The sequence below is a fragment of the Diceros bicornis genome, chromosome 35 (genome assembly GCF_020826845.1).
Source record: "Diceros bicornis minor isolate mBicDic1 chromosome 35, mDicBic1.mat.cur, whole genome shotgun sequence".
Taxonomy (NCBI): domain Eukaryota; kingdom Metazoa; phylum Chordata; class Mammalia; order Perissodactyla; family Rhinocerotidae; genus Diceros; species Diceros bicornis.
In genome coordinates, this window is record NC_080774.1 from 31,297,869 (window position 1) to 31,325,335 (window position 27,467).

Here is a 27,467-nt window from a genome sequence, read left to right on the forward strand (position 1 = left end):
ACAATGGCTTCACGTTTGACATTTTAAGGAACTTCCCAACAGTTTTCCAAAACAGCTACACCATCTTACATTCCCACCAGCAGTGTATGAGGGTTCCAATGACTCCACATCATCTTCAACACTTGTTCTTATCTAAGTTTTTGACTGTAGCCATCCTGGGGGGTGCATCGCACTGTGGTTTTGATTTGCATTTACCTAATGACTATGATGTCAAGAATCTTCATTGTGCTTATTGGACATTTGTATATCTTTCTTGGAGAAATTTCTATTCAGATCCTTTGCCCATTTTTAAATTGGGCTATTTATCTTTTTATTGTTGAGAAAGTGTTCTTTATATATTCTGGATACAATCCCTTTATCAGATGTACAATTTGCAAATACTTTCTCCCATTCTTTGGATTATTCTCTTTTCAGTTTCTTGATGGTATCCTTTGAAGCACACAAGTTTTTGATTTTGATGAAGTCCAATTTATCTATATTTTTCTTAGGTTGCTTGAACTTTTGGTGTCATATTTAAAGAAACCATAGGGGGAAGGCAAAATAGGTAAAAAGGGTCAAAAATATAGTCATGAATGGAAACTACATTTTCGTGGTATATACAGATATCAAATTATACTGCTGTACACCTGAAGCCTATACAATATTATAAACCAATGTTACCTCGATAAAAATAAAAAATAAAGGAAAGAAAGAAAGAAACCATTGCCTGATCTGAGGTCATGGAGATTTCCTCCTATGTTTTCTTCTAAGAGTTTCTTGGGAATTTTGCTAAACTACTCCATAACATTGCTGCCTCGGCATCCATTTTGTGTGACCAAGTGGCCTGCAGGGGGCTTGAAGTGACACTAGCTCCTCCCGAGAGTGCACTCCCTAGATAACCACCGGCAGAGTCACAAGTAAATGTAAGTTCCTGATATGACTCCAGCAGCTACCCTTGTGAGAAGCATTCTCCCGGCCTCCCAGGGCCTTCCCCGTGTCCACCCCTTAGATAAGATGCCTGCAAAGCTTACCATAACCTCTTTTTGGTGTGAATTGACCAAATAAGACTTAGCCTGGGAACCACAAAGCACTCTGCTTGTGGACAGCAATAAAGGCATATGCCCCAGGTCCTGCCCTGCTCTCTGCCTGCCCTCTGCCTTAACCTCCTGGTGTGGCCCCTCAAGGTGTGCTGTGGACCTTCTCCAGGACCTGTGAGTAACAAACTTCTCTATTTCAATTCCTGTGTGGTCTGTTGCCCAACCAAGGCTCACCATCCAATACCCCCAGGGCTCAATTTAACAAATGTTAATTTGAAAAGTCACAATCCATATTATAGGCATACCTCATTTTATTGCATTTTGCGGATATTGTGTTTTTTACAAATTGAAGGTGTAGGGGAAGAGGGAAAATTCCCTTCCTCTTCTCTTTCTGGTTCTTATAGCTGGTCAAAGAAACAAAAAATGACATTAGGCAGGTTAACAGGAGAAACTCAATCAAACTTTAATACATGTAACAGGGAATTCACATAAGCATGAAGAATTCCAAAGACAGGTAAAATGAGGTTTATATGTCTTTCCGGACTAAGGAGAGGGAGATAGAGGTCTGAGATTTCAAAGGGGGAGAAGGCAATTTACAGGAAGATGAAAAGAGTTCATACTTGGTAAACAAATGTTTGCATTGTCCCATCTATAGACAATGGGACCCAAAGGAGATCTTTTGATAAAACGGCCCCTGCTAGATGTCTTCCTGCCTACCATACCTAGAATTATCTATGGTAAGAGCTCCTTCCTTGGACAGGCCCTTCTATCTTAAATGCTTTTAGGCAATTTGGGGGAAGGTCAAATGTTCTTCCAGAGTCTTCTGAGCCTTGATTGTCTTCTGCTCAAAATAATCTGCATACCAGAGTGGCACATCTTGGGCCAGCCCGCCCTGAACTCCATCAAAGGGTTGTGTCAATCCCATGTCAAGAAAGTCTATAGGCACCATTTTTCCAACAACATTTTCTCACTTTGTGTCACGTTGTAATAATTCTCTCAATATCTCAAATTTTTTCATTGTTAATTTGTCATGGTGATCTGTAATCAGTGATCTTTAATGATAATACTGTAATTGTTTGGGGTTGCCAAAAAATGCACCTATGTAAGACTGAAAACTTAATTGATAAATGTTGTGTGTGTTCTGACTGCTCCACTGGCCCACTGTTCCCCCATCTCCCTCCCTCCCCTCAGGCCTCCCTATTCCCTGAAACACAACAATACTGAAATTAGGGCAATTAATAACCCTACAAGGGCCTATAAGTGTTCAAGTGAAAGGAAGATTCACGTGTCTCTCATTTCAAATCAAAAGCTAGAAATGATTAAGCTTAGTGAGGAAGGTATGTCAAAAGCCTAGATAAGCAAAATCTAGGCCTCTTACACCAAACAGTTAGCCAAGCTGTGAATGCAAAAGAAAAGTTCTGGAAGGAAATTAAAAGTGCCACTCCAGTGAACACACGAATGATAAGAAAGTGAAACAGCTTTATTGCTGTTATGGAGAAAGTTTTAGTAGTCTGGATAGAAGACTAAACCAGCCACAACATTCCCTTAAGCCAAAGCCTAATCCAGAGCAAGGCCCTAACTCTCTTCAATTCTATGAAAGTCCAAGAGAGGTGAGGAAGTTGAAGAAGAAAAGGTTGAAGCTAGCAGAGGGTGGTTCACGAGGTTTAAGGAAAGAAGTTGGCTTCATAACGTAAAAGTGCAAGGTGAAGCAGCAAGTGCTGATGTAGAAGCTGCAGCAAAGTATCCAGAAGATCTAGCTAAGATCATTAGTGAAAGTGGCTACTCTCAACAACAGATTTTTGATATAGATGAAACGGCCTTCTATTGGAAGAAGATGCCATCTAGAACTTTGCTAGCTAGAGAGGAGAAGTCAATGCCTGGTCTCAAAGCTTCAAAGGACAGGCTGACTCTCTTGTTAGGGGCTAATGCAGCTGGTGACTTTAAGTTGAAGCCAATGCTCATTTACCATTCTGAAAATCCTAGGGCCCTTAAGAATTGTGCTAAATCTACTCTGTCTGTGCTCCATATACGGAACAACAAAGCCTGGACGCCAGCACATTTGTTTACAACATGGTTCACTGAATATTTTGCACCCACTTTGAGATCTACTGCCCAGAAAAAAGATTCCTTTTACAATACTGCTGCTCACTGAAAATGTACCTCATCACCCAAGAACTCTGATGGAGATGTACAATGAGATTAATGTTGTTTTCATGCCTGCTAACACAAAATCCATTCTGCAGGATCTGGGCAGTCATTTTGATTATGTATCAAGGAGGAATTTTGAATTTCAAGTCTTATTCTTTAAGAAATTCATTCCAAAACGCTATAGCTGCCATAGATAGTGACTCCTCTGATGGATCTAGGTAAATTAAATTGAAAACCTTCTGGAAAGGATTCACCATTCTAGATGCCATTAAGAACATTCATGATTTATGGGAGGAGATCAAAATATCAACTTTGACAGGAGTTTGGAAGAAGTTTATTCCAACCCTCACAGATGATTTTGAGGGGTTCAAGACTTCAGTGGGGGAAGTAACTGCAGATGTGGTGGAAATAGCAAGACAACTAGAATTAGAAGTGGAACCTGATTATGTGATTGAATTCTGTAACAAGAGAGAAAGAAGGGCACTACATAATGAAAAAAGGAACAAAACAACAAGAGTATATAACACTTGTAAACATTTATGCACCCAACATAGGAGCACCTAAATATATAGAGCAATTATTAACAGACATAAATGGAGAAATAGACAGTAACACAAAAATAGTAGGGGACTTTAACACTCCACTTACACCAATGGAGATCATCCAAACAGAAGGTCAATAAGGAAATATTGGCCTTAAATGACACATTAGACCAGGTGGACATAGGAGATATATACAGAATATTCCATCCAAAAACTGCAGAATACACATTCTTTTCAAATGCACATGGAACGTTCTCCAGGATTCATCACATATTAGGCCACAAAACAAGCCTCAATAAATTTAAGAAGATTGAAATAATGCCAAGCATCTTTTCTGACCACAACAGTATGAAACTAGAAATCAACTACAGGAAAAAAATCAGAAAAGCCACAAATATGTGGAGATTAAACAAAATGCTACTGAACAACGATTGGGTCAATGAAGAAATCAAAGGAGAAATCAAAAAATACCTGGAGACAAATGAAAATGAAAATACAACATGCAAAAATTTATGGGATACAGCAAAAGCAGTTCTAAGACAGACGTTTATAGCAATACAGACCTACCTCCACAAACAAGAAAAATCTCAAATAAACAATCTAACAGTGCACCTAAAGGAACTGGAAAAAGAACAAAGAAAGCCCAAAATCAGTAGAAGGAAGGAAATAATAAAAATTAGAGCAGAAATAAATGAAATAGAGATGAAAACAATAGAATAAAAACAATGAAACTAAGAGCTGGTTCTTTTAAAAGGTAAACAAAATTGACAAACCTTTAGCTAGACTCACTAAGAAAAAAGAGAGGAGGTTCAAATAAATAAAATCAGAAATGAAAGAGGAGAAATTACAATGGACACCTCAGAAATACAAAAGGTTATGAGAATACTATGAAAAGCTATATGCCAACAAAGTGGATAATCTGGAAGAAATAGATAGATTCTTAGAATCATACAACCTTCCAAAACTGAATCAAGAAGAAATAGAGAATTTGAAGAGACCAATCACCAGTAACGAGATCGAAACCTCCCCAAAATAAAGTCCAGAACCAGACTACTTCCCTGGTGAATTCTACCAAGCATTCAAAGAAGACTTAATACTTATCCTTCTCAAACTCTTCCAAAAAATTGAAGAAGAGTGGAAGCTTCCTAACTCATTCTGCAAAGCCAACATTACCCTGATACCAAAATCAGACAAGTACAACACAAAAAAAGAAAATAACAGGCCAATAACACTGATGAACATAGAAGCAAAAATCCTCAACAAAATACTAGCAAATCGAATACAACAATATATTAAAAAGATCATACAGCACGATCAAATGGGATTTATTCCAGGGATGCAGGGATGGTTCAACATCTGCAAATCAATCAATGTGAAACACCACATTAACAAAATGAAGAATAAAAATCACATGATCATCTCTATAGATGTGGAGAAAGCATTTGACAAGATACAACATCAATTTATGATAAAAACTCTGAATAAAATGGGTATAGAAGGAAAGTACCTCAATATAATAAAGGCTATACGTAACAAACCCGCAGCTAATATCATTCTCAATGGAGAAAAACTGAAAGCTATCCCTCTAAGAACAGGAACCAGACAAAGATTCCCACTTTCACCACTCTCATTTAACACAGTATTGGAATCCTAGCAAAAGAAATTAGGCAAGAAAAAGAAATAAAAGGGATCCAAATTGGAAAGGAAAAAGTGAAACTGTCACTATTTGCAGATGACATGATTTTACATATAGAAAATCCTAAAGAATCCACCAAAAAACTTTTAGAAACAATAAATGAATACAGTAAAGTTGCAGGATACAAAATCAACATACAAAAATCAGTTGTGTTCCTATACACTAACAACAATCTAGCAGAAAGAGAACTCATGAATACAATCCCATTTACAATCGCAACAAAAAGAATAAAATACTTAAGAATAAACTTAACCAAAAAGGTGAAAGATCTGTACACTGAAAACTATAAAACATTGTTGAAAGAAATTGAAGAAGACACAAAGAAATGGAAAGATATTCTGTGCTCTCAGATTGGAAGAATTAACATAGTTCAAATGTCCATACTTCCTAAATAAATCTACAGATTCAATGCAATCCCTTTCAAATTTCCAACAATATTTTTCACAAAAATAGAACAAAGTATCCTAAAATTTATATGGAACAACAAAAGACTCCAATAGCCAAAGGAATCCTGAGAAAAAAAGAACAAAGGTATCACACTCCCTGATTTCAAAATATACTACAAAGCTATAGTAACCAAAACAGCATGGTACTGGCACAAAAACAGACACACAGATCAATGGAACAGAATTGAGAGCCCAGAAATAAACCCACACATCTATGGACAGCTAATTTTCAACAAGGGAGCCAAGAACATACAATGGAGAAAGGAAAGTCTCTTCAACAAATGGTGTTAGGAAAACTGGACAGCCACACACAAAAGAATGAGAGTAGACCATTATCTTACACTACACACAAAAATTAACTCAAAATGGATTAAAAACTTGAACTTAAGACCTGAGACCATGAAACTTCTAGAAGAAAACGTAGGCAGTACACCTTTCAACATCAGTCTTAGCTGCCTATTTTCAAGTACCGAGTCTGACCAGGCAAGGGAAACATGGAAAAAATAAACAAATGAGACTACACCAAACTAAAAAGCTTCTGCACAGCAGAGGAAACCATCAACAAAATGAAAATACAACCGAACAATTGGGAGAAAATATTTGCAAACCATATATCTGATATGGGGTTAATCTCCAAAATATGTAAAGAACTCATACATCTCAACAACAAAAAAGCTAACAACCCAATTAAAAGATGGGCAGAAGACCTGAACAGACATTTGTCCAAGGAAAATATACAGATGGCCAACAGGCACATGAAAAGATGTTCAGCATCATTAACTATCAGGGAAATGCAAATCAAAACTACAATGAGATATTACCTCACTCCCGTCAGAATGGCTATAATTAACAAGACAGGAAATAACAAGTGTTGGAGAGGATGTGGAGAGAAGGAAACTCGCATACACTGCTGGTGGGAGTGCATACTGGTGCAGCCACTATGGAAAACAGTATGGAGATTCCTTAAAAAATCAAGGACAGAACTACCATATGATCCAGCTATTCCACTGCTGGGTACTTATCCAAAGAACATGAAAACACCAATGCGTAAAGACACATGTACCCTTGTGTTCATTGAGGCATTATTCACAATAGCCAAGACTTGGAAGCAACTTAGGTGCCCACGAAGGGACGAATGGATAAAGAAGATGTGGTATATATGCACAATGGAATACTACACAGCCATAAAAAGCATGAAATCTGGCCATTTGTGACAACATGGATGGACCTTGAGGGTATTATGCTAAGCGAAATAAGTCAGAGGGAGAAAGTCAAATACTGTATGATCTCACTCATAAGTAGAAGATAAAGACAACAACAAACAATCACATAGAGACAGAGATTGGATTGGTGGTTACCAGAGGGGAAAGGGGGAGGGAGGAGGATGAAAGGGGTGAATAGGCACATGAGATGGTGATGGATTGTAATTAGTCTTTGGGTGGTGAGCATAATGCAAACTACACGGAAATTGAAATATAATGATGTACACCTGAAATTTGTATAATGTTATAAACCAATGTTACCACAATAATAGAAAAAGAAAAAGTGTACGGAGTCGCCTCAAAAATAAAAAACCTACAATGTGCTGCAGCAATCCCACTTCTGGTTGTATATTTAAAGGAAATGATATCAGTTATCTCAAAGAGATACTGGCACTCCCAAATTTATTGCAGAATTATTCACAATAGGCAAGATATGGAAAAAACCCTAAGTGTCAGTTGATGGATAAAGAAGATATGATATATATGCAACAACATGGCTGGACTTTTGGGGCATTATGGTAACTGATAAGTCAGAGTAAGACAAAACTATATGATCTTCCTTATATGTGGTTAAAAAAGCCAACCTCATAGAAACAAAAAGTAAATAGATGATTCATTGCCCAGGGCTATGGTGACAGAAACGTGAAGATGTTGGAGAAAGGGTACAAACTTCCAGTTATACGATGCACAAATTCTAGGAATCTAATGTACAGCATGGTGACTGTAGTTAAGAACACTGTATTATATAGATGAAAATTGCTAAGAAAGTTATTTTAAATGTTCTCACTATTAAAAAAAGGTAATTATATGAGGTTCTGGTTGTGTTAACCTTATTGTGGTAATAATTTTGCAATATATACATATATCAAATCATCATATTGTACACCTTAAAATTATACAATGTTATATGTCAATTATATCTCAATAAAGGTGCAATTTTTTTTAAAGTCTCAAAAAAAAAGATATGACACAATTGCTGCAATCTTATGATAAAATTTCAATGAATGAGGAGTTACTTCCTATGGATGAGCAAAGAAAGTCGTTTCTTGAGATGGAATCTACTTCTGAAGTAGATTCAGAAGTGAAGACTGTTGAAATGAGAACAAAGGATTTAGAATATTACATACACTTAGTTGATAAAGCAGTGACAGGGTTTGAGAGGACTGGACTGACTCCAATTTGAAAGAAGTTCTGCAGGTAAAATGCTACCAAACAAGATTGCATGCTACAGAGAAATTGTTCATGAAAGAAAGAGTCAATTGATGCAGCAAACTTCATTGTTGTCTTATTTTAAGAACTTGACACAGCCACCTCAACCTTCAACAACCACCACCCTGATCAGTCAGCAGCCATCAACATCGAAGCAGGATCCTCCATCAGCAAAAAGATTACAATTTGCTGAAGGTTCAGGTGATGGTTAGCATTTTTCAGCAATAAAGTATTTTTTAATTAATTTATGTACACTGTTTTTTTTAGATATAATGCTATTGCACACCTAATAGAGTACGCTATAGTTTAAACATAACTTTTATATGCAGTGGAAAACCAAAAAATTTATGTGACTCACTTTACTGTGACATTCATTTTATTGTGGTGGTCAGGAACCAAACCCGCAATATCTCCAAGGTATGCCTGTATAGTTTCAGCTCTTAGATTTAGGTCTCTGATTCATTTAGAGTTAATTTTTTATGTGGTATGAGGCAGGAGTCTGACTTCTTTCATTTGCTTGTGGATATCCAGTTGCTGCAGCACAGTGTGTTGAAAAGACTATTGTTTCCCCCATTGAATTGTTTTGGCACTGTTGTCAAAAATCAACTTGCTATCAAGAGAATGAGAAGACAAGGCACAGATTAGGAGAAAATATTTGTAAAAGACCTATCGGATAAAGGATCATTGTCCAAAATATACGAAGAATTCTTAAAAATCAACAATAAGAAAGCCAACAACCCATTTACAAATGGGCAAAGTTGTTAACAGACACCTCACCAAAGAAGATATACCATTGGCAAATAAGTCTATGAAAAGATGCTCCACATCATATGCCATTATGGAATTGCAAATTAAAACAACAATGAGATGCCACTACACACCTCAATGTGTGTAGAATGGCAAAAATCCAGTACACTGACAACACCAAGTGTTGTTCCTGATGCAGAGCAACAGGAACGCTTATTCATTGCTGGTGGGAATGCTATATGGCACAGCCATTTAGGGAGATACTTTGGCAGTTTCTTACCAAACTAAACATACTTTTACCATACGATTCAGCAACCACACTCCTTGGTATTTACCCAAATGAGTTGAAAATTTATGTCCACACAAAAACCTGCACATGGATGCTTACAGCAGCTTTATTAATAATTGCCAAAACTTAGAAGCAAGCAAGAAGTCCTTTAGTAGGTGAATGGATAAATAAACTGTGGTCCATCCAGACAGGAAATATTACTCAGCACTAAAAATTAAGGAGCTATCAAGCCATAAGAAGACATAAGACAAACTTAAATGCATATTACTAAGTGAAAAAGGCCAGTTAGAAAAGGCTACATACTGTGTGATTCCAACTATATGACATTCTGGAAAGGAAAACCTGTGGAGACAGTGAAAAGGTCAGGGGTTAGTGGGGAAGGGATGAATAGGTGAAGCAGCGAGGAATTTTAGGGCATACTGTAACACTGTGCACATGTCCTTATACTTTGTCAAAACCCATAGGATGTACAACACCAAGAGTGAGCCCTAATGTACCTATGGACTTTAGGTGATAATGACGTGTCAATGTAGGTTCATCAATTATAACAAATGTACCAATCTGGTGGGGGATGTTGATAGTGGGGGAGGCTGTGCATGTGGAGCAGCTGGGGGTATATAGGAACTCTACCTTATTTTATTCTTAAAAATAAACAGAAAGTCTATTTTTAAAAAATCAATTGGCCATAAATTAAAAAAAATTAATTCCCCATACTGGTGGACACTCAATTCTATTCCATTGATCTATATGTCTGTCCTTATTTCAGCAATGAACTGTCTTGATTACTGTAGCTTTGTAGTCAGTTTAGAAATCATATAAGTAAGTCCTCCAACATTGTTTTCTTTCAAAATTTTTTGGCTATTCTGGGTCCTCTGCATCTCCACACGAATTTTAGGATCAACTTGATAATTTCTGCAAAATAAGCATCTGGGATTCTGATAGGGATTGCACGCAATCTGAACACCAATTTGTGGGGTATTGCCATCTTTATAATATTAAGTTTTGCAGCCCATGAATGCAGATGTCTTTCCACTTATTTAGGTTTTCTTTTACTTTTTTCAATAATGTGTAGTAGTTTTCAGTGTACAAGTCTTGCATTTCTTTTGTTAAATTTATTCTAAGTTTATAAATAAATTTATTCTTTTTAATGCTATGAAATCAGAATTGTTTGCTTAATTTTAGTTCTGGATAGTTCATTGCTAGTGTATAGAAATACAACTGACTTTTGTATGTTGATCTTATATCCTGCACCTTTGTTGAAGTTGGTTATCAGTTCTAATATTTTTTGTGTGGATTCCTTAGGATTTTCTCTATATAAGATCATGTCATCTGAGGCTAGAGATAGTTTTGCTTCCTCCTTTCCAATATGGATTCCTCTTATTTCATGTTCTCATCTAATTGCCATGGCCAGGACCTCCAGTAAAATGTTGAGTACGAGTGGAGAGAGAGGACATCCTGCTGTTGTTCCTGATCAAAGGGAAAGCTTTCAGTCTCTCACCATTGAGTGTAGTAGCCGAGGGTTTGTCATGGATGGTCTTTATCAGTTTGAGGGTGGTCCCTTCTATTCCAGGTTTATTGACTGTTTTTTTCTGTATCTGTTGAGATGATCATGTGGTTTTTGTCATTTATTCTATTAGTATGGCATATTACTTTGATTGATTTTCAGATGTTAAATCAATCTTTCATTCCTGGGATAAATCCAGCTTGGACCTTTTTACATGTCGCTGGAATCAATTTGCTAGTATTCAGTTAAGCAATTCTGTATCTATATTCATAAAAGATGTTGGCCTGTCGTTTTCTTTTTCTGTGATGTCTTTGTTGGGTTTGGTGTCAGGGTGATCCTGGCTTTGTAGGATGACGTGGGAAGAGTTCTCTCTTCTTCTTCTCATATTTTTTGGCACAGCCATTTTCCTAGAAGTTTACAGTTTACTGCATCAACCATGCTTGGCCACGAATATCCATTGGATGTTGGCGCCTATGAAAGGGAGTGTGGTGAGAGCCCCTCTCTGGATAGATAAGAAGTCAGTGCTCTGAAACCCTGCATACCAGCTCTCAGGTAGTCATTGATAAGACCTTGGGAGTGCTCCTGTTACAAAACTGTCCAAGCCTCTTGGTTGGAAATGCATTTTTCTGAATTTCTGAACATTTCAGAACAAGGAACATCTGCTCACTTATGTTTAGGCCACACGAGAGTGAGGTAAGGGAGATGTCACCCCTGCAGGAAGCGGGAGCCCATCTGAGAAGTTCCTCAAGACAATATCAGCCAAATATCAGAAGGCAGCAAGGGGGCCGGCTAAGGCAAAGTGTTCTAAGTGGCACCGTCTTGTCTGGGAGTCCACCATCCTGTCACCAGCCCACTGAGCCAGACAGCCTGCAGGTGCCCCTAAAGTCCTATTCCACAAACCACATATAAACCTGAAAACATGGAGAAAGTTCTGGGGGAAGATGATGTCTGTTTTGGTTTTGCTTTGCTTGGATGGATTGTCATCATTTTGCTGTAAACAAGTTAACACCTGTCACACCAACCCTTCCACTTTCAAGAATTGGGAAGAGCAGGACAAAGACCCCTCAGCCCAGGAATAAATAAGCCTGAGTGGGGGTTGTGATGGTCATGTGATAAGACATGTGATGTGTCTCCCGTGATGCAGGGACTGGCATGGAGTAGATGCTCAGTCCATGACACCTTTCATGGATATCCACAAGTGGAGAGCCTCTGAAGTGTCCCCCAAGGTCTTCCAGGCTTGACAGGTACTCCTGGGCTAGGAGGGGCTGTCATTGGTGTCTGAGGGGCCCTAGGGTGTCCCAAGCTGGAAGGCTATAGTCGTCCCCAGGAGTCTGCTCACCTCCTTTCAGGACACTCTCTGTAGCTTTCAAGCTCAGAACAGCCAGCATGAGTTCTGCCAATTCACACTCCTCAAAGCCGAGCACTGCGCACTGAGGGGCAGTGATAGGAACAGCAGGGGAGTCACAGCAAGTCCTGGGGGGAGGGACTCAGGCCAGAGAGGAGGCCAAGACTAGGGTACCTGGGGATAAGGATGTGACAAAAGCAGCTCTAGCAGTGGCGAGGCAGTGGTGTGTCCGGGTGCAGGGGCAGGGCACAGGGCCTTGGCAACAGGTTCAGGGCCCAGGGCACCTCCTCTCCTGGTGCGGTAACTGATACATCAACCTGGTGAGACAGGGGATGAGGGAATGAACACCTCTGGCTGAGGCCAGTTGACTGCCTGGGCATAGCCCAGGGACACAGAGTCACTCCTGTTCCTCATCCTGGAGCCCCGGCTCAGCTCCAGGGAAGCCTCGGGTTTCCACCCTGCTCTGGGATCCCAGACCACTGGAGCAATTCCTAGCCGGGCTCCCTGGTGCTGCCCCCTCCCCATTCTCAGGGCCCCTCCCAAACACACCCTCTCTTCCCTGAGAAGCAGGCCGGAGGGCTCTCTGTGCTTCCCTGTGACCTCCTGCCCACCCTGCTGGCGGGACCTGACCCCTGCCTCATCCCAGCCCTCCAGCTAGCCAGCGGTTCCAGGCTTCAGCCCCCAGGGCAGGGCCAGAACAAGGACTGAAGTCTGGTCAGGACCTGGCTAGGCAGCCTGTCACTCCTCTCTGGCCCTCATAGGTGCCGGCAGCTGGCTTGGTGCTCCTTTCAGCTGCCCACCATGGCCCAGGGGCTGCCCAGCACCACCAGCCTGGTGCGCTTCTGCCAGAAACTGAACCGGCTGAAGACACTGGAGGAGTCCACCAGGGAGATGTCACTGTGGCACCACCTGACCATGCTGGACCTGACCCTGCTGGGTGTGGGTGGTATGGTGGGCTTGGGCCTCTATGTGCTCATGAGCACCGTGGCCAAGCACACTGCTGGCTCTGCTGTGCTCGTGTCCTTTGGCGTGGCCGGCATGACCTCCCTGCTGGCAGCCCGATGCTATGCAGAGTTCGAGGTGCATATGCCCTGCACTGGCTCTCACTACCTGTTCACCTACATGTCCATGGGTGAGCTGTGGGCCTTCCTCGTTGGCTGGATGGTGCTCCTCCAGTGTCTCATTAGTGGTGCTGCCGTGGCCCATGCCTGTTGCTGCAACTTAGATGCTGTCTTCAACCACCACATCCACAGCTTCACCGAAGCCCACGTGGGCATCTGGCAGGTGCCCTTCCTGACCCAGTACCCGGACTTCTTGGCTGCTGGCATTATACTTTTGGCTTCCGCATTCATCTCCTGCAGAGTGCACACCTCTTCCTATCTCAACCGCACCTTCTCTGCCATCAGCCTGGTCGTCATCCTCTTCATCATCATCCTGGGGTGTGTCCTGGCCCGCCCACACAACTGGAGCGCTGAGGAGGGTGGCTTTGCGCCCTTCGGCCTCTCCGGCATCATGGCCGGTGCCGCCACCTGCTTCTATGCCTTCGTGGTCTTTGGTGCTATTTCTGCCTCCAGCAAAGAGGCCCGGAACCCAAAGCGAGCTGTGCCTATGGCCATCATCATCTCTCTTGGCCTGGTGGCTGGTGCCTACATCCTCGTCTCCACTGTGCTCACCCTCATGGTGCCCTGGCACAGCCTGGAGCCTGACTGGGCGCTCAGTGATGCCTTCTACCAGTGGGGCTATGGCTGGGCAGGCTTCATAGTGGCAGCTGGCGCAATCTGTGATAAGGGGACCTTCCAGACTAGGCGGGAGGGAACAGGGAGGTGGGGCCCTGCCCTAAGCCTCCCAGGGAGCACATCTCCATCTGGGCCTGTGTTCCCAGTTGCATCATGGGCCCAGGAAGGTGCTAATCATTAAACTCTCCACCCAGGCTTGTTGGGAGAGACCTACTCACCGCCCCTCCCAATTGTACATAGAATGTCAGCCCTTGGCACGCGCTTCCAGGTCCTTTCCTGGCAGAGGGACTCAGCCCTCATCAGATTCTCCAGTGGGTCTGTCACCTAAACTGGGATGTCCCATTCCTGGGTGGTGAGGGAGAACAATCCAGCACCCCACATACACTCAGGCTCACTCTGAGAGCCCAGACAAACTCATGCCTGTGTTCCCAAGAAACCACCCATACCCTGGCCCCCAGCCACATCCCCTGATGGGCCTGTGCACCATGTTGACCAGTCTCCCAACCTCTGCCACAGCCATGAACACTCCTCTGCTTAACATCTTCCTCTTCCTGCCATGCATGGTCTGTGCCATGGCCACCGACGGGCTCTTCTTCCAGGTGTTTGCCCACATAAACCCCCGGACGCAGGTGCCTGTAGTGGGCATCCTGATGCTCGGGGTCCTCATGGCTTTCCTGGCACTGCTGCTGGACCTCGAGGCACTGGTCCAGTTCCTGTCCATCGAAACACTGCTGGAATGTACACTTGTGACCATCGGCATTATCATGCTTCGCTTCCCTAAGGCCCCTCCATCCAGTTCCCAGGGCCCAGCCAGCCCTGGTCCTGTGGCCAAGGAAAATGACGATACCTCAGGCCAAAGACAGCTGGTGGGCACAGAGCAGGCACAGAGCCCGGGCAGCTGCGACCAGCCCTGAGGCCCTACCTCGGCTTCCTGGGTGGGTGCCAGCCTGGAGCTGCCGTGGCTTGGGCACTTGGTGTCCTGGTGGCCTCGGCCATCACTCTGGACTGCGTGCTGGTCTTCAGGGACTCGGTCCTGCACCTCCCGCTCTGGGGCTACACCCTGCTGCTCCTGCTCAGCTCCGTCATGTTTCTGCTCAGTCTCCTCATCCTGGGGGCCCACCAGCAACAGCGCCAGCAGGATACCTTCCAGGTACTTCCTCCAGCCAACACCCCTCACTCTCAGCCCAGCCAGCTCCCCTCGCCCCTTCTTCCTCTGCCATGGCAGGGTGCACCAGGGCTCACAGAGCAGGGGAGGCCAGTCCCCCTTCCCCCTCTTTCTACATGGCGAGTGGGCCCTTGTCTCCAGAATCTCCAGAGATGGAGAAAGGCTCTCAGGACTCCCAAGAAATCAGGCCCTGGGCCAGCAGAACTTCCCACAGCCCAGCCCAGCCCTGTCCTTGCCCCCTCAGGTTCCCATGGTGCCCCTGACTCCAGCCCTAAGCATCCTCCTCAACATCTTCCTCATGCTGCACCTGAGCTCCCTGACCTGGCTGTGCTTCTCCATCTGATTGATGAGTGGTGATTGATGATTGGTGAGTGGGGGCCAGGCTGGGACCTGGGTGGGCTGCAGGAGGAGAGCAAGCAGGAAAGCAGGGCTGGGACCTGCCCCTCAGGCTTGTGCCCCTATTGCAGGACTCGTGGTGTATTTTGTCTACGGCATCCAGCACAGCAAGGAGAACCAGCGGGAGCGGCCGGGGTTGACTGCCCCATGCGACAGCCTGGAGGAGACGGTGCAGGCCCTGCAGCCCCCCAGCCAGGCACTGGCCCAGGAGCCCGGACACAAGGGGCAACCCGCCAGTCCATGAGGACCGCTGAGGCCTGCCCACCTTCCCCTACATCCTCAGGAGGCTGGAGGAGCTGGCAGTCACTTCTATCCGGGGCAGATTGGGTTTGCAGGACCGCCCATTCCGGGGGTCCTTAGGAACTCACCCCAGGTGCCAAGCTTTGAGTCCTTGAGTATGGGCTGTGGCTGGCACTGGTGTGGTAGACTCTTTGCCCAGCGCCTTCCAGTTTATGACCAACTCCAGCTACCTGGGCAGGTGGAGTAGGGCGGGGAGGGAAGAGGCCCAGAGCCCCAGGGATCCACAATAATAACTGCTCAGCCAGCCTTGTGGCCTGTCACTGTGTGCACTGTGACATTATTTGTGGCACTGAGTCCTCACCTGTCCTTGGGAACAAAAAATTTTCCTCAATCCACAGCAAAAATGCTGAGTTTCTGTAAAGAGGTGGTACCAGGACTGGGACAGCTCTGAGTCAGACACATGATCTTGCCTGGGTCCTGGGGTCTTGCCCTCAGGCAGTGCCCTCAGGCCAGTGCAGAGAAGAGCTACACACCAGGCACAGAGGGGTCCCTGACAGGGTGGGGCCAGGCTTCCTCCCAGGCTCCCCACATGTCCCTTTGGGGGACGATCCAGAGAGCAGAGCCTGGACCCCAAGGAGGCCACCTAGAAAGGGCAGTGGAGTTTCAGGGTTCCCTTGGTCTCCTGGGGCTCCCAGAGAGCAAGGCATGTGCCTGACGCCTGCCCCCGGATGTAGAGCCCAATTGCCTGGGTCCACACATCTCTCAGGCACAGGCCCACAGGCCCACATGGCTCCCCTGGGGGTGCACACCATGTGCAGACTGAGGCACAGCTGGTTCCAAGCTCAGGGCTGCCCGCAGCTCCCCAGCTGCCTCTCTCCCTGCCCGCCCCTCAGGGCTCTGTGATAAAGGCTCGTGACAGGACACACGCATGCAGGTGGGGGCACAAGCGCCAGGGCCTCTCCAGGTACCTTCCAGCGCACCTGGTGGCAGTGGGGCCCCAGTTCATGGGGGTCCCCAGGCATACCCAGTACCCCCTCTGGTCATGCTAAGTCTACCATAGACGCCTCCCTCTCCCTGTTCCTGCCTTGAAGGACCACACAGGAAGCTGCTGGCTCTGGCAGCTTTACTCGGCTCTCTGCAGCCTTGACCTCAGCTTTCTCTGGGCACCAAGGACAACCAGGTACCCGTGACCCCGCTCCAATGACCAGGCTCAGAGCCGTGTTCTCTCACCCTGGCCCTTCTGAACCCACCTCCCATGGACACAGCTGTGGGGATTGAGAAGAGCAGGGACCCCAAGGCTTTGCTGAAGCTCCAGGTGCCAGATGATTCCAGATGCTGCCCAGCCTGAGCGCCAGCCCTGGCTCTCCCCAACCTGCCCCATGTCGCTCCACCAGCAAGCTGCCTGCATGCCCCTGGTCACCAGGGACCCAAGAGAAGGCAGCCCCTTTTCTCCCTGGGGGGGTACCCACAAATCCCTACCCCTCCCTGGGACCAAGAGAGGGCTTGGCTCCTGCAGCCTCGTCCCTCCCCTCCTGACCGTGGGCCTGGGGACTCAGGGAAATTCTCCAGCAGGCAGGACTCAGACCCCCGGGAGGATTCCAGAGCCAGAACCAGGCCAGCCTCCTGGGGGCTTCCATGTCCTCTGTTAGGGACATTCTCTCCATCCCCTGGGCTCCACCTGGGGTCTTGGTCAGAGCGCGGTCCTCTTGCAGTTGCCTCAGGCTGGGGTGGGCAGCGGCCCAGACACGTTCTCAGGTGTGACCTTGGGCAGCGGTGACGTATGTGTCCAGATATACAGCCTTCCCACCCAGGGCTCCCAGGAAGCGCGGTGAGCAGGCTCCAGGGCATTGGGCTGGGGGTCACCAAGGAGACAGATAGAAGGTCCCAAAGGACCCCATGCCCACCAACTCAGCCCCTCTTCCCTCCCCCATCCCAGCCCCCCACAGCCCGAGGGCTGCCACCAGGAAGGGGCTGGTGCTCACGAGCTGAGCAGGTTTGGGTTCAAGAGGTGCCTGTGCCCTTGCGTGGGGTCCTAAGGCATCAAATCGTCTGCCCACCACACTCCTCACTCCATGGATGAGGCCCAGAGCTGGGAAGGGACCTGCCCTAGTAACCCAACCCCAGAGCAGCTGAGATGACTCCTTTTGTCAGGCTTCTTTCTCCCTTGCCTTGGACTCTGGCTGCACAGACCCCCATGTAGGGCCGCTGAGAGGGCAGAGGCTCTACTGTGAGGGGAGTGCTGGCAGGGGGAGGAGGGCTGGGACCCAGGCAGGGCCGGAGTTGACCACAGCCAGTGTGGGGAGAGCGGGTGAGCAGGGAGCTTCTGAGTGCACTGGAGACAGACTGGGAGAGCGTTCTCCAGACCAGACCCAGCAGGAGCCCCACTGGACCAGTGCCCTGTGTTGTGTTCCCCTGCAGGTCCCTATACAAAACTGGCTTCTGTGGTTCCTCCACCCTGCCAAGGCTGGAGTTGCAGGGGGACAGTCTGCCTGGGAGCTGAAGTATAGAATTCTCCCCCCACCCTGTGCCCTGGTCCTGCATGGGCTTCATCTATGACTCCCCCAGGTGAGGCCACCACCCTTCCCGGTCCTGAACCCCCAACCAGCAGAGAAAGGCTCCAGGCCTCAGGAATGGGCCAGCGAGTGGCTGCCAGGGCCACCCTGGAGATGGTGTCCAGCTCCCAGCAGCAGCGGTGGGGCAGGTGCTGGACCCCCTCTAAGGCACCTGGGCAGCTGGGTGTGGGGGTGGGGAAGCAGCTCTGTCTGCTCAGGGTTGGCAGTGCCCTTCGGGGCCTTTGCCTGCAGATGAGGACGGCAGGCCAGGGCTCCAGCCACCATCCTCCAAAGTGTGGCCCAGGGTCCAGGCAGGCCCTCAGCTCCCCTCCTCACACTTGGTCCTCCAGGAGAAATGGGCTTCCCCATCCACGTACAACAGCAGCAGGTCAAAGGAGAAGGTGATCTGGGAGAGGCAGGACAGACTCACGTCCTGGCCCCCAGCCTGCCATCCCGCCGCCTCCCCAGCCCTCACCCCGAGACTCATGTCAGCACAGGGGGCTCAGGTGTGCACTCGGGGGGCACGTGCTTGCCGACAGCCAGAGGGAGCCATGTTGGCCAGACTCACCACACCCAGCCAAGCCAGTCTGGTGCCCAGAGTGAGGGTTGTGGGGATGAGCCCGAACTTGACTGCCTGAGGGAGACCTGGGCTGAGCCTCTCTGGCTGTGGCTGTTGCTCCCTCCCACCCCTCACCCCTGCATGCCCCCACCTACCCCAGCCTGTCCCCTACCTGCCCAGTGACAGGGATGTCGAAGGATCCCGTAGAGCTTGAGCAGGCTCCGGGCCTCCATTCCTGAGGCCTCCCACCAGTGAGTAGCTGTCCTGGGGCAGGAGAGAGTCTAGCGGCCTGCTCTGCCCACTCCTGGGCTGGGCTGTCCCTTACAGGCCTCAACTTACTCATCAGTTGACTCCATTCTCACCCAGCCGAGTCCTGGGTCTCAGCCCTGTGTCATTGCTGAGGATACAGGGGACAATCAGGCTGGGACCTGCCTCTCAGAAGCTCCCTGCCTGCTGAGCAGATGTGGACAGAAGGGTCCCAAAACAGACACTGGCAGTGAGGGTGGAGGGGAGGGACAGGCCTGGGACTGTGGGGGTCCAGAGAGGGGCACTCACTCTCCCCTAGGAACCAGGGAAGTCTTCCTGCTGGGAGACCCTCAAGCTGGTTTCCCAGGGGTCAGGAAGGAGTTCTAGGCAAAGATGCAGGGTGGGCGAGAGCACAGGGTGAGGGGAGCAGGGCATGGGTGGGGTCCAGCCCCACATGGTTGCAAAGGGCTGGGGAGGTCAGTGAACCCAGGCCAGGCCCAGCGAGCAGCATCAGGGGGCTTCACCTCCAGGCCTGGTGGCTGTGTGCACGTATGTGTGAGGGTGACGAGGTGACATGAGGTGACAGAAGGATGGGGGGTCTGCTTAGGAGACTCAAAGACAGACAATACATGCACACAAGATCCCTGAGTGCATCCTGGATCAGAAAATTAAAAGGTTTAGGACTATTATTGGCACATCTGGGGAAATTTAAACATTAGATTTATCTGCCAATGTTAGATTTCCTGAGTGTGACAAGAGGACAGTGGTCACATGGGGAAGGTCCTCATTCTCAGGACAGCATTGAGAGGGGTGAGTGTCCAGATATCTGCCACTTACTTTCCAGTGCTTTCCTGTGAAATCTACCTATATATATCTGGCTCACTCTAGAGAGGGAGGGAGAAAGCAAATGGGGAAAATGGAAAAAAAAAAAAAAAAGAACCCTGGTGAACCCAGAACAAGGCTCTATGGATTTTCACGGTACAAATCTTTGAGGTTTTCTATAGATTCTTGTAATTTTTTAGATAAAACCTTAAGGGAAAAGTAAAAAAGAAAGCCGCCTGTGTGGTATAGGGCGATGCTGGAGGCAGAGTGGAGTGGAGGAGGGTCTGGGGGTGAGGGCTCCCAGCTGCAGCAGGGGTGTGGGGACAGATGGGGTGGTGAACAAAAGGCTCAGTAGGGAGGCTGGACAGAGGCTGTGCTGGGGCACCTGGAGCTGAGAGCACCCCCTCCTGGCCCTGGGACCCCTCACACACACAGCAGAGCATCCAGAGGGACGGGCCAGGCTGGGGTCTGTCCCGGCCGCCACAGGAGGACAGGTGGAGGGGGACCTGGCTGAGGAGCAGCAGGCAGGCAGTGGGGCTGCACCTGAATTCGTAGCTCCTCTCCTGCAGCTGGAAGGAGTCGTGGGGCCACAGTCAGAACCCCTGGCATCCAGGTCACAATCCCAGCAGACGTGGATGCCCACAGCCCCGCCCTGCACACAGCGCATCACTGCTCCACCAGCACACAGGCAGGGACCCTCTCCCCAGCCCTCCCAGAACTCTGCCCTCAGGGGCCCACCAGCAACACCAGGTCCTCAAAGACCCCTCCAGCCACGACCACGAGGTCCCTGATCTGAACACAGGGCAGCGGGGCTGAAGCCTGGGTCACAGCAGCAGTGCCTGAAATATGTGGCATCTCAGGTCTCCAAGGCATTGGACCTGGGAGGCGGTGAGGTGGGGGTGGTGAGGCAGGGGACAAGGAGGATCTGGGGCAGCCAGGACCCACCATGCTGACCTGGAGAAGTTGAACTTGCTGAAGGTGACAGTGTTTTGATGAACAGCGTGAGGTTCTCAGCCTGGACCAGCAGGGGCTTCCTGCAGGTGGGGGAGGTCAGGGGCAGGCTCTGCTGGTCCTGGGACCTGCTCTGGGTGTTGGGGACACTTACACGGGCACAGTGTCGCTCTCCACGGGGCACCAGCCCCGGATCTCACAGGTTCTGTGGGTACCCTTGAACTCCACACACTGGCCCGTTTTTATGCCTTGAAAACACAAGACAAACTCCAGGCCCTAAAATCTCCACAGGGCCTGGGGAGGGAGTGGGCAGGGGGCTGTTGGCAGAAAGAAGACACAAAGAGGCACCACAGGCCCTGCACGAGGGAGCCACCCAGAGTCCCAGCACAGCCCCCTGAACCCCCTCCCAGTGGAGGCGCTGGAAGACAGGCCCACAGTTACCGTGGCTGTGCGTCCCCGTCTCCCCTTCAGGACAGTCCTCGTCAGCCCAGCGGTTCACAGTGGGATGGCAGGTGCTGAGGCGGTGAGAGAACAGCGTTGTCCAGGCCCAGGAGGTGTCTCCCCTCTGTGACCCAGCCCCCCAGTCTGCAGGGACATGCCCCTACCCTGCTTAGCCCCCAGGGTTCCCTGAGTTTGGGGGCACATGGGAAAGCTGGAGGGTGCAAATAAAAGGAGGTGGTCAGAGGGGGGAGGGAGAGCAGGCCTGGCCAGATTGGGGTGCAGTGCTGTATCCCAAGGCAGAGCGAGACTCCTTCCCTCCTGAGAGTTCTGTCCCCGGAGTGGGGGCAGAAGTGACTCCTCGAGGCCCAGCTCCTCTGGTCCAATTCGGATTAGGGAAGGACAGATTAGGGAAGGCGAAGGGACTCTAGGAGGGTAAGTTCATGCCAGGGTGGGGGTGCTGGGCGTGCAGATAAAAGGGTAGGACTCTCCTCAGAGGGGCCTGAAGGGAAGTGGGACCCCACACACTGGCCAAGAAACCACAGCTACTCCCTTCCATGCTTGTTCTGCTGTGAAACAGGGACATTAGTGCCTGCACATGGTCACAGAGTTCTGGGCATCAGCCAGGAGGGGATGGTGGTGAGCTTTCTGGGAGTCCCAGACCCAGAGAGGAAGCACCCTCAAGCGTCAGGCACTCGCACAGACATGGTTCTGCCGACGCTGCTGTCCAGGGCCCCGGGCTCAGGGGCAGCAGGAGGAACGAAGCACCAGGGGGGCAGGAAGGGCCGGGGACTCTGAGAAGCCGAATGAGATGGTGGGACTTTGTGGGGGGTGGACTGTGAGAAGTGGGCAGAGAGAGAGGTCACGTGCACTGCCTCGCTGACCCTACCTATATCCTGACTCCGCCTCTCCTCTCCACCCTGGCTGGGCCACTATTTCCTCCGAACAGACCCCACGGTGACCACCACGGGGCCCCACCTCTGCCCTCATCCACCTCCCTCCAGCAGCCCGAGCGGCCCATCCCAGTGACAGACGATCGAGCGCCCCTCCCCTGAGCCCATCTGTGGCTCCTGATGCTGCTGGCTCCAGTTCAGCTCCTTAGAGGGGCTCCCAGGCCCCTGTGGTCTGGGGCTACCTCCTTCCTGCCCCAGTCCAAATCTAGGCTCCACCCCACTCAGCAGCAGGGAACCCTGGAGGTGCCTCCTCTCACACAGTTGGGGCCTTTGCCCACGCAGCCCCTCTGCCTGGACATCCTCTAGATCCCACTCAGCCTCCCATCCTGCAGGAAACCCTTCCTGAGGCCCCGAGTTGGCTGACGTGCCTCCCTGGGTCTCCCAGCTGCAGCTTCTGCCCCATCGCAGGCCCTGCCACCCTGGCTGGGCTGTGTGTGCAGGAGCTCCGAGAGGTGGGGAGGGTGGAGTTCTGTAAGCCTGGTCTGGGGGAGGGTCTGCAGGTGTTTGCTGGAGGCTGTGACACTACAAGGAGCACAGAGCATGTGCTGGGAGGGACCAGACGACCAGACCCTGAGAGGAGCTGGCAGGAACTCTGCTATTCTCAGGAAGCTGGGGTGTCAGGTCTGATGAATTACCCAGCCCTGGCAGCTTCGAGGGAAGGGCTGGAAGACCAGACTCAGGCAAAGAGGAATCACGTGAACTCCAGAGACCACAGAACCGTGGCCCCAGCACAATTTCAGGACAGTCTACAAACCGAACATCAACTAGACGTCTCCGAGCACTCAGAAAGGGAGGACATCGCGTGTGTTTCCGAACGTTAGCACATCCTTTGTGCACCTGCCTCACCTCGTTTGTGGACAGGGCCAACCAGGGACATGTGCCCCCCAGCAACTGGGGTGGGACCAACGACCAGGACAGGGGGGACAGGGGGCCACACAGTGACCCTGCAGCCCTGCCAGTGATTCCATGTTGGACTCAATTAAAGAGACGTCACCATGGAGGGAGGCTTCCGGGGCTATGTCCCGGGTCCCAACTGTTCAGACAAAATCCAGAATCTGGGAAGTGTACACGTGAAAGTGGTTAAGATGGTAAATTTTATGTTACATATATTTTATGGCAATCAAAATATTGGAAACAAATCCACAGCTGAGGAGGACAGCAAGTGTGCTCTGGGACAGACGCTGGATCCCTGGGACGTCCCCAGATGAGAGGAAAAGGTGAGATTTTGGGGAGAGTCTGCATTTCTGCATGAATGGGCAAGAAGAGGCCAGGGCACTCTGGCTTGACCACAGTTGTAGTGAAAAATACCCAGAGAACATGAGTGACCCTGAGCTCAGCATAAGAAGGAGTGTGCTGTGTTTGCCCACAAAAACAGAAGCTGCCCCGGGATACATTAACAGAGGCTGGGCATAGAGAAGGGGAGGTGATCTTCCAGCTTGGCTCTTGCTATTAGAGCCCACCTAAGCATTGCACCCAGTTCTGGGGGTTACACTCATCACCTGGAGAGTGCCCAGAGGAGGGACCAGGATGGGGAGAGGCCTGGACACCTCACAGAGAACAAAGGTGGAAAGCTCTGGAAGCAGACTGCTCAGAGGTGGGGAGTCCCATCACCCACAGGCTGGAGGCCTTGGGTCAGTGACTCAACCTGGCTGGGCCTCAGTCCTCTCATCTTAAACGGGGACTGCAGTACTTCCTGCCAGGCAGGATGTTTGTGAGACTGAATGAAATGATTCACGAAAAGGTTTTAGCTCAGTGCCTGGGACACAGCAGCACATACTGAGCCCTCAGTCACCTGGGAAGGAGAAGTGGGGACACGGCTGGTGACCCAGGGCTGGTGGAGGAACAGGGACTCACTGGGAGGCTCCCAGGCAGCCTTACCTCTGGGCATCTGCCCTGCACTTGTTCTGGTGTCACAAGGAAATTGGTCACCAAGAAGAACACGTTCTCTCCCTGGAAGGCAAGGATCAGGGTGGGCCCCTGCTTGGCTCCCTCAGTGGGAGAGGCCAGAAGCTGGCAGCCAGGTCTGTGAGAGAAGGGGTCCCGGCCCATCGAGTCATCAACCCTGTGCCCCAGGGAAACGCCTCCAGTGAGGCAAGTTGAGGCAGAGGTGGGAGGCTGGCTGGGTTTCTGGCCATTTCTGAGCCCCTGTCTGCCTCTTTGAGGCAAGTTTTCTTTTCATATTCACGCTCATTCACTCAACCAGAATTTTCCAAGAGCCTCCTGCTTCTAAACACTGAAGATCCAAAACATTATTGGGCCGGGCTCCCACCTAGGCTTGTGGGGAGTGGACCCCTCATTGCACACATGGCCGAGGACGAGGGGAGCAGGTGGTGAGCTCTGCCTGGGACAAAGGCAGGGTGGCTGTGCAGAAGAGTGGCTGGCACCTTCTCTGCTGCCCGTGAAAGCTCTGCACATTTCAGGGGAGGCACACCCAGGAAGGGGAGGGGAGGGCTGGGCAGAGGGCAGCCGGGGGTGGCAGTGGCCAGGATCTGCAGGGACTTGGTGGCCACCATCATGGAAAGGGAGCCTTCCCAGGGTGGAAAGCAAGGGCTGGCAGGCTCTGATGGTGTCACCTGTGACGGCTCAGCCTGGTTGCTGCGTGGAGCGCACCTGGGGGCCCATAAGCAGACCACAGGCACAGCGGGGGCAGCAGGGAAACCCGTCAGGAAAAGGAATGGACAGGAGTGGGGCAGGGAGGTGGGGAGCCAGGTCCAGCTTTGGCCCTGGTAGACGGCATGGCCCTCAGTGGATGGAAAGAGGCCACACTGGGAGAGGGAGAGGGGTTCTCCTTGGACGTGGTGGGTGCGCATCAGGAGGCAGCTTTGGTCGGGCAGGTGGTCACCGGGGCTACAACTGGGGTGTCAGCAGAACAAGGTAGAAACTGGGGCTATAGAGGATCTAGGTGGAGGGAGAAGGGGCCAGAAATACAGGATAGGAAGGGCAGAGCAGCAGCCAGACCACAGTGCCCAGGTCAGGGAGGAAAGCACTCAGGAGCTCCAGGCCCTGGTCCCGAGGCCCCTCCACCCCATCCTCTAGATCAAGCCTTGAGTTCCCAGACCCCCCACTGTTCTAGATGCAGCCTATGTAAATGCAATACCTCTGGCCTGGCTTCCTGCCCCCTAGTCCACCTGGAAACCTCTTACACATCCCCAAGAGCCCTTTCCAGGGCCACGCCTCTGTCAGGCCCTTCCTGAGCCCAGCCCTGAGACAGCGCCAGCATCCCCTCTGGCATTACAGGCCCCTCTTGCACCCACTCGCTGCAAGTGTAGAGTCAGAGGAGTCAGCGCCTGGCAGCAGCACCAAGGTATCCACCTGTGGTAGCTTCACGAAGTCAGCCACGTCCCACAGCCGGTTCCCCAGCTCCCTGATGTGGGTCACAGAAACCACTTTGAGTTTGGGGATGATGGAAAACTGGGGTCCGGGTCCTGCTCCTGGTAGCCTTTTTTCTCGAGGGGGCCCACCTGGGGAGGAGGTGATGGGCAGTGTGGTGCATCCACAGCACATGGTGAGCAGTGGCAGAGCTGGGCCCCACCCACCCAGCCCCTACACCCTGTAGGCTCCCAGCACAGCGTTCAGGGCCCCCACCTCTTCTCCAGCCTCATTTCCACCCCAAACACCCTGCTCAGCCCAGAAGCCCCGGCCACGCATCGGAGAGACAATGCTCTCAGACCCAGATGCCCAAAACCACCTCCTACCCCAGCCTTCACCCTCCCCTGCCCCGGCCAGACTCAGCTCCCTCCTTAAAGGCTCCCCTGACCCAGCCACAGCTGTGGTCTTTCTCAGGGGCCCCAGGGCTCCAGCTCTCGCAGGAGTCAGGGACTACCTCCTGGCCCTCCCGGGGCCTCCTGGGCAGAGTGAGACCCATCCTGCTCTGTGCCCAGAGCCCAACACGGGCCTGGGGACAAGGCCCAGGAAAGGAGGCAGGTGGGCACACAGGAGGACACGAGCACGCGGCTTGCTCTTGTACCTGCTGCCTCTAGACAGACGGAGATCCTTCCTTCTGCCCCCACCCTGTCCCAGCCTGCCCCCTCCACTACCACCAGTCCAGCCCCTGAGGAGTCACACCCCCACCCTCAGCCCAGCAGGACCAGTCACAGTCCCTCCAGCCAACCTGCCCAGGAGCCACTCTCTTGCCCCTCCACAGAGACGATGACCCAGAGCTGCAGCAGCCTCTGCGGGGCGCCCACCCCCTAGTTCCTGGTCACCACCTACTTCTCAGTTTTAATCCAGAAGCCCCCAGCCTGTCGCGGCCCCTGGGGAGCCCACGCCCTCAGCTCCTGCTGGCTGCCAGGGAGCAGGGTCAGCAGAGCAGCTGCAGCCCCAGCTGCACAGGAGGAAAAGCAGGCGCCCAGGCCAGGCCAGCAGCTGGTAAAGGGACACTCCCACTGGGGGCAGGACCCAGCCCCGCCCCCGCCCTGGGCTCAGTGCCCACCCCCAGCTGCCCTGGGCCTCCCTTCCTCTCCAGACTCCCTCTGCCTGGCCCTGGGGCTCAGAGAGGAGCAGCCCCTCTCCCCTGCCCTCTGGCCCCACTTCCTTGGGGAGTGAGGGGATGACAGGTGTTATAGGTACTTTGAGAGGGGGTCATAGGGGCAGCAGTGGCCCCGAGGAGGGGTCAAGGAAAGCTTCAGGAAGAAGGGACCTCTGAGCTGACACCTGCAGATTCTGAAGTTCAAGAAGCACAGCTGGGGAGGAATGTTCCTGGAGGAAGAAGCTGCATATGCGACACTGGAGCCTGAGAGAGAACTGGGACCCATAGAGTGGGAGCAGGACTCTGGCTTCAGAGAGGAGGGTGGCTGGCTCTGCAAGGTTCCCAGTCCCTCTTGTGCGATGCCTGGCAGAGCTGCCCCACCCTCCGAGCACAGGGACTAAGGCCCAGCTCTGGAGTCAGGCACTGTCCCCAGTCTACTGAAGGGGGTGATGCTGGACCCACACCAGACGGCAGGGGAATAAACACCAGCGAGGCGCCCAGCCCTGCGCCTGGCCCGTGGCACGTGCCCTTCTGCGCCCTGACCAGGAGCAGGCTCCAGGTCAACGCAGGCCAGTGGTGGTTTCCGCAGCACCGACAGAACGGGGTTGCCAGGGCGACTGCCGCTGGAGAAGCACATCTCTACTGGCTGCTGGGGGCGCCTGTTCACTGTACGCCACATTCGATTGTTCCATGCAGCCAGCGGGCCACCCACAATCTCAGGCAGCGCTCTAGGTGTC

General features: G+C 50.6%; 1 protein-coding gene and 1 pseudogene across 1 annotated transcript; one reads left to right on the forward strand and one right to left on the reverse strand.

Annotated features, from left to right (window-relative positions):
• The first annotated feature begins 1,117 nt into the window (after positions 1 to 1,117).
• LOC131398494 (cationic amino acid transporter 4-like) lies at positions 1,118 to 15,745 on the forward strand. The gene is given in 6 exon segments (XM_058532079.1): positions 1,118 to 1,190; positions 12,966 to 13,984; positions 14,457 to 14,819; positions 14,822 to 15,090; positions 15,350 to 15,458; positions 15,573 to 15,745. Coding segments are annotated over 5 exon segments (1,893 nt in total). The 5' UTR covers positions 1,118 to 1,190; positions 12,966 to 13,005.
• Positions 15,746 to 18,612: 2,867 nt separating this feature from the next.
• LOC131398624 (P2X purinoceptor 6-like) lies at positions 18,613 to 27,367 on the reverse strand (annotated as a pseudogene).
• Between the last annotated feature and the right edge of the window lie 100 nt (positions 27,368 to 27,467).